Source organism: Amphiura filiformis, chromosome 1 (genome assembly GCF_039555335.1).
Source record: "Amphiura filiformis chromosome 1, Afil_fr2py, whole genome shotgun sequence".
NCBI lineage: Eukaryota > Metazoa > Echinodermata > Ophiuroidea > Amphilepidida > Amphiuridae > Amphiura > Amphiura filiformis.
The window spans coordinates 55,717,496-55,724,859 of NC_092628.1; the positions used below are offsets into that span (position 1 = coordinate 55,717,496).

Consider the following 7,364-nt stretch of genomic DNA (forward strand, 5'->3'; position numbering starts at 1 on the left):
GCCCTCTGAAATCAAGCGCATGAAAAACTCTCGGCTAACCTTAATAGCACTAAATATGGTGTAGCACGAGTTACCGAGAAATGCATTTTTTATGTACAAATTGTATTATAAACAAACAATATCATTTTTGATACACACAAATTATCACAATTAAATACAAATTAGTGATTAATTCAGATCATTTAATGTACAACATTATATATCAGAAGATCACTTACTTCTCTATGATAAGTTTGCGCATATCAGGAGGTATCTGGAAGAGAGGTTGATATGCCAGAGTGGGTGGATTACATATGTGGTTCTCCATGGCAATGAATGTTCTGTAATTATCAACGGTGTCATTTCTTAAGATGTCCTTGTTCAGTCCTTTCATCTGGGTTGATAACTTCTGATATCTGCGTGTTGTAGCCTCTTGGGCTGAAACAAATCAAATTAGAGACATTGTGTTAATGGTTCAGTTTCACGGAATACAGTGGCATGATCGACGGGAATTATATAAATAAACATTAATTTTCACCAGGTTCGCCATCGCAAATAATAAAGGAGACAAGGAGAAAAGTGATCCCGCCTGGGAATCGAACCCAGGACCTCAGGTTTACGAGACCTATGCCTTAACCACTTGGCCACGGGGGCTTCATGACCAGCCTAATCATGAAGCTCCAGTGGCCAAGTGGTTAAGGGCCTACATGTATATATAGGTATGTAATATTTGTATATAATCATTCATACATAAATTCTAGACAGTTCATTGGTTGATTACCATTTATCATTTTTACCATCAGCCTCTCCGTGTGATAGTTTTTACCATCATGTACTTTGCCGTAGTGCGCCTGCACCAAGCCGTGCGCTGACTCTTAGACTCGCCGATTTTAGAATTGCTAATTTTCTATTGGTCGAAAGTTGTATTTTGCATATATGCAAATGAATGTATGGCGGGAAATTCTATTGAGATCGCTCGATCGGAGGGGTGGGAGTGGCAAGAATCGGTAGGTAGCAGTCAGCTACGCCGTTGAATTTATTTTTATTACAAAAACTTATCACTGACAAGTTTTTGCGGAGTTATTTTCAGTTTCAGTGGAATTGGAGGATCGCAAAAAAAACTTACGAATGAAGAAGGAGCTGTATGCGATGGATTTTTGGAAAAATGAGGAGGTGTATGTATGTGCTGGCGTTCACTAGAACCATGAGCATCATAACGCCCTCATCAGGCGTGCCAACTACTAAATCAGGGGTAGCGTTAACCCCCGATCGGGGGTGAATGACCCCCTAAATTTAAAATATATTAATTTTTACCCCTCTATATTGGGAATATACATGTGCAAGCTCGGGGTGAACTCTGACCCTCTACATTTGGACCTTACTCCTACCCCTGACTACACTGCAAAATATTTTTTTTTTTTTTTTTTAATTTTCACCCCATGTATTTGGATTTTCTGCAAGCTCGGGAGTGAAAAACACGGGAAAACAACCCCCGACTTTCGGGCCTTTAATGCTACCCCTGTACTGAATTTGTCGTGCAGTCGGGTGTTCCCCCAAGGACCATAAGGTTGGTGTGTTATGTTGTGTATGTGCGCAAAAGGAGCGATGAGTTAAATAGAAAATCATTTATTTTCAGCTGAGCATGTATGTCCAGCGAGGTCCAGGAACGTCAATATATTTTCCGAAGAGACAGATAAATTGCATGACAGCCTGCCAATTTAAGCTTCCTATTATCTATTGCACATAACATACGAAGTCACAAACTTACAAACTTCAATGTGCACTTCAAATAATGCAGACTGGTCAGCTGTTAATTATTATCGATTCTGCAGAATAACTTATTTTATGGAATCCTGTTGCTCAGAATTGCAAATTTCATTTTTATCTGTCAAATGCGCTGTGGACGTGCTTCATAAATCATAGGTGTGAAACTGACTTTATACCACTCGCTCGCTTTCGCAGAAAAGCAAAGCCTCTGCCACCTCGTGGCACTGGGGCATGACGTCATGGATGTGTGCAAAATTTCCGACAGGCGCCATATAACCCGTTTTGTGATTGGTTGCAAAAACCATTCATTGCAATCGTAAGTTAATCAATGAACGCAACAGCCTTTTACGGAAGGCCTATTAATTAATGTGACCCGCCAGTAAAGCACGTCTAACCTGATTGGTTTACAAAACTACTTTGATAATTGCTAAGCCAGTCAGCATGCTCGATGCTTAACAACCTTGTAGAGGTTTTCGAGAGGCGAATTCATGTGGTGATCCAGCGATCGAGTATAAATTCAGCTTGACTGCTCTCGCAGGCCTGTGCAATAACAATACATGGACACAATCACTGACATTTAGTTACACAATGAATTTAATGAATTATAACATGCATGGGCTGGATTTTACGATCGAGGTAAGGTTTTCGGCCTGTCCCTGCGTGAATATCCTTAATTTTCAGCATCAAAGATACTTGCGATGACCAGTTTTTTTTAGGACACTTTGATATTAAACAGGTAACTTTTATAGGTCATACAGTAGGGTAGAAACGATAGTTGTACAATTGTACAAAATATACATTTCGTTACAGGCCTAAAATGTTTTACAAAAATATATTGTTCCACATGTTGTGCATGTAGGTATGCCAGGCAAACCTTAGTTAACACATTTGCTAGTCAGCGAAATTCCCCTAGACCGGGGACCAAACACAATACATATTTACATAGAAATTTCAATTTTTTTTCAAGAACAGGTCGGTCACGGATAGGCTAGCTCACATCACACACTATAGGTGGCACTATTCGTCCATAGGGAAGTGGAATGTGCATGTACGGTCCAAAAATGGCTTTACTGTGTGGCTCAATGGAGAAAAATACAAAAAATTAATTTTGACAACCAAAACCTACACTAAGTGATGTTGACTTATGTTGGTACTAGTATGATACTGGATTCATGAACTTCATCACATTGTGCAATCCATGTTCCACCAAGTCGACGCTCGATTTAGCTCAAAAGCAATTTGTGTGTAAATCAAGACCATCCAAAACAGCTTTCTTACAGTAAAGAATAGGAGGTCATCTTGGGTCACATACAGTAGTGTGCATTGTACATGTGCCTGCTGCCACAATTTCACACACAAAATTTTGGGCAATTTGATGAATGATGACACTATTTTTGTCTGTAACTTCAAAAGTGCACTAGAAACATGATGAGTGACCCCTTCTTGTTTAGGTAATTTAATTCTCTTTCAAATGAAAGAACTTTCAGCTAAAAATATTGAACTTCAAAATTTTATGACCATCCCTATCAAGGAAACCTACATAAATATGTTTTCTATACTTCACTTGACTCAAATATGATTTTTTATGGTGATGAGACACTCACACATGGAATTTTAGAGGGATTTTGAAAGCAGTTCCATTAAAAAAAGCTGCTATCATCATGAGACTAAGATCTAGAAACACCTCCCGTAATGTTGTTTTGGGGAATTTTGCTACATGTAGCAGAATCTTTTTGATGAAAGTCGATCTTTGAAAAGATGTACATGTAACTTTGCCACGGAAAGCGCTATGACAAAAAGGTTTTCAGTTTTGGGTCAGTCCATGTCAAATCAACCAGGGGTCCCCAGGTGACCCTCTCAGATTTTGATGAAATTCCATCAGAATAATATTTTGTGGCCACAATGAATCCATACCAAAAATTGGCCTCATAGGCCATGTCGTTTTTGAGAAATGGCCCTTTGAAGTTTGGCCCAGACCCCCCTTTTTGGCACTCGCGAGTGTCATTGGTGATTTTTACCAACTTTGGTAGCTCATAACTTTCCTGTTCTGAACAGATATAAAGCTGCAATGTTGCATTCTAGCTATTTTTATGTCATATTATCAGAATATGGCTCTAAATTTCAGATATCTGCTTTCTATTTAAAGTTATGAGCACCCAAAGTTGGTCATTTATTCAACCGCAAGTGTGATTTTGTCATTTTGGGGGTCCCCTGGTGCCAAAAATATTAAGGGAAATTCCTTGTGTTTGGGGTCTGGGGCTTCATTTAAGGGGGTCAGAGTCATTTGCTTGCTTGAATTACTTGTTTATATTTTTGACGGCATGCTGCAACTTTTTCTGGTAAATGAAATGCATTGCTTATCGAAGCTGCGCAACGCGAGGCACATGACATTTGCTAGCCTGAGTCTCGGTCCCGCTCTCGAAACTAGAAAACATGGCCGAGCAAAATATCCATGCGTATCTGTGAAGTGAGTAGTGAACTTAATCTAACTGTGCATGCACAGATTCAATGTACATGCACACGATCGAGGTCAAATGTGCATGCAACGCTTGTCGATAGCGATGTACGCTCGCGTGTTTTCGTGAAGCTACAAGCGTTGCTCAGTGTTCCACCATGGCCAAGAAATACGTAATAAAATTATAAGTATATGGGCATATTTTTGGGTCGTACATTAGGCTAATGAAAGTTGACTCCCAGTTTCCCGTTACCCGACTCCGGTCAGAAAAAAATGCCGATCAAATATTTCATTATTTTCCATTATTTCATTATTTCATATTTTTCAAGTTTTAAGAAAAAAGGATAGTTTTAATGTCATCTTTACGTCCGACACGTATTTTAAGCACTTTTACGCCGACCCTGACCGGCCCGAATAGTCTTTAAACGCTGGGTTAAACTATGTGGTAAAATGGCGATATCGTAGGGCGCATTTACTGGAGACTAGCAATTCCCTGCATCTAAGTTTCTCCTACCACTAAATGGATAGACCGAACACAAAGAGAGGCAGCCAAGTTCAAGGAACCAGCGATGAACAAATATGAAAGCATTTCTACCGTGCACTATGTAGCGTGGAATATATATAGACAACATCAAAATAAATAAAATAAATAAAATTTGAAGTCAAATTTATTCTGCTTTTCTTACAAATATATGTATTTAATAAAATAATCTTATAAATAAAATGATTTATTTGTCAATTTCTTGCATGGTTGTTTTATTATTAACACGTGCACCCTGTGATGATTTTTACCAGCAACCTCCATGTGAACGTTCAATTGTCAAATTTAGTTTATTTCTGCTTTCAATTTTGTTTATTTGTTCATTTTGACTGTGACAATTTACTTTCCCTACTGGTGTTTTTGATAAATATGTTCATTTCTGTGAAGGTGGAGGAGGAGGGCAAGGTCCGACTGCCGTGGACAATTATTACAACCGACATTGGTCAATCATTTAATGTTTTATTTGCCGGACTGTCGCTGTCTGATCTCGAGATAGTGAGATGTAGTGTTGGGGAAAGCAAGTTGTCACAGTCCTCCATGTTCTCCAAAGACTATCATGGACTTCTGGTGCTTTCATATGTTGCACAACCTATAGGTTAATTTGAAGATTCCAAAGAAGATGTGCTAAATTAAAATTTGTTTTGAAGACTAAGTTGGTAAAATATTTGAGTGAAGCATGGTCATTTAATACTATACTTTATTATTTTATTTGGGCCTTTGAAGATTAATTTGAAGATTCCAAAGAAGATGTGCTAAATTAAAATTTGTTTTGAAGACTAAGTTGGTAAAATATTTGAGTGAAGCATGGTCATTTAATACTATACTTTATTATTTTATTTGGGCCTCAAAACATAGCATTCCGTAATTAACTTTGCACCGATAATGAAAGTTTGAAAATAATGAATAATGAATAATGAAACAGTCCCCTACCCAGTCATGAAAAACTATGTAACGGGAAACTGGGGATCAACTTTCATTAGCCTTACAGACCACTCTAGATGTGTTTATTAGCCTCTAAAACACACCCAGAACATATTTCATATGACACTTCAGGTATCTTGTGAAAAAACTTTGTCAAATTTTACTGATTTTGTTGTCATGGTTGCTGAATTCAACACCCTTAGACAAGAAATAGCAGGTTTTCCACCCTATTTTCAAGCTGTCATATACTATGATGGAGTTGAGTACCAAAGCTGAATTTTTGTTTCTAGGTAGGTCTCATTCAGTATGTTACATGGCAGTAAATTTCAATTCATGTCAACAAGGTCAACCATTGGTCAGAAAGAGGGGGGTCTCCAGCTAATTTTCACCCGAGCCCAACTTCGGATACCCCCCGTTCCTCCATTAATGGTTTGATTTGCTCAAACTTGCTTGTGGGCTCAGATACAATGTATGTACCTATAGATAATGTATCTATGACATTTGAGTCATATGACCACATATTTTTGGCACCAGGGAGCCCCCAAAATGATAAAATCACACTTGCGGTTGAATAAATGACCAACTTTGGGTGCTCATAACTTTAAAAGGAAAGCAGATATCAGAAATTTAGAGCCAGATTCTGAAAATATGACATAAGGTTAGCTAGAATCCAAGATTGCAGCTTTATATCTGTTTAAAACAAGAAGTTATGAGCCACCAAAGTTGGTAAAATCACCAATGACACTCACAAGTGCCAAAAAGGGGGTCCGGGCCAAACTTCAAAGGGCCATTTCTCGAAGACGACATGGCCTATGAAGCCAAATTTTTGTATGGGTTCATTGTGGCCACAAAAGATTATTCTGATGGAATTTCATCAAAATCTGAGAGGGTCACCGGCAGGACCTGGGAACTTTTCAGAAAATTGGTTGATTTGACACGGTCACGGACTCACCCTTTTGGCTTTATTTACTCAAGGACTTTAATTTGATATATAAAATGATGCAGTTTGATGGCAAATTTAAATTCACCTGGGCATACCTACCTAGTGCATGTATTCAGTTCGTCGACTTGCTGAGGCTGAGCATGCGCTATGCGCACTACGCGAAAGAGAAAATAAATTATTTGTATACTATAGTATAGGCTAGGCCTGGCATTTTCGGGTAATTTTGTACCCGGTACCAGCGCATTTTTTAAGGGGGTAACGGTACCAAATTTTTTTTGAATTTGGGTACCCGGTAGGGAATTTCCTACCGGGTGATGTAATCTCGGCGGGTACCGTTTACCCGACCGAAAATGCCAGCCTTAGTATAGGCATAGGATATGATTAAGCTATGGTTCATTTGGCAAAACAGGATAATACATTTTTAATCCAAAAATAATTCGTTTTGTATTTTTTTGGAATGGAGAGTAGACCATCGCTCAGTCATGCGCTACATGCATTGCTTCCGAATTTGGAGGCAAAACATGAAAAACTTAAGCTTACCAACGTACCTGAATATCCATCAAGCCATAGCTGATATACTTCTGGATCTATCATCGTCGTGTTACCGACGAAAATATTCAGTGTAATGTCAGCCATCTTCAAATCATCACATTTTTAATGGTAAACACTGATAAAATGTTCAAATTTACGTGAATTTAAATCGTCATTCCGCTTCAGTCACTGTCTGTCTGTCTGCGATATTATCATCATGACGTCAT

At 38.5% G+C, this 7,364-nt stretch overlaps 1 protein-coding gene across 1 annotated transcript in view; it reads right to left on the minus strand.

Moving 5' to 3' along the window:
* Positions 1-7,353, minus strand: part of LOC140149209 (acidic fibroblast growth factor intracellular-binding protein-like) — a 29,526-nt gene extending 22,173 nt beyond the window's left edge. The window contains exons 1-2 of the mRNA XM_072171430.1: positions 7,155-7,353; positions 219-417 (exon numbers count right to left, since the gene is read on the minus strand). Coding sequence (XP_072027531.1) covers positions 219-417; positions 7,155-7,242 — 287 coding nt within the window. The 5' untranslated portion in view covers positions 7,243-7,353. The remainder of the gene's footprint in view (positions 1-218; positions 418-7,154) is intronic.
* Positions 7,354-7,364: the final 11 nt, after the last annotated feature.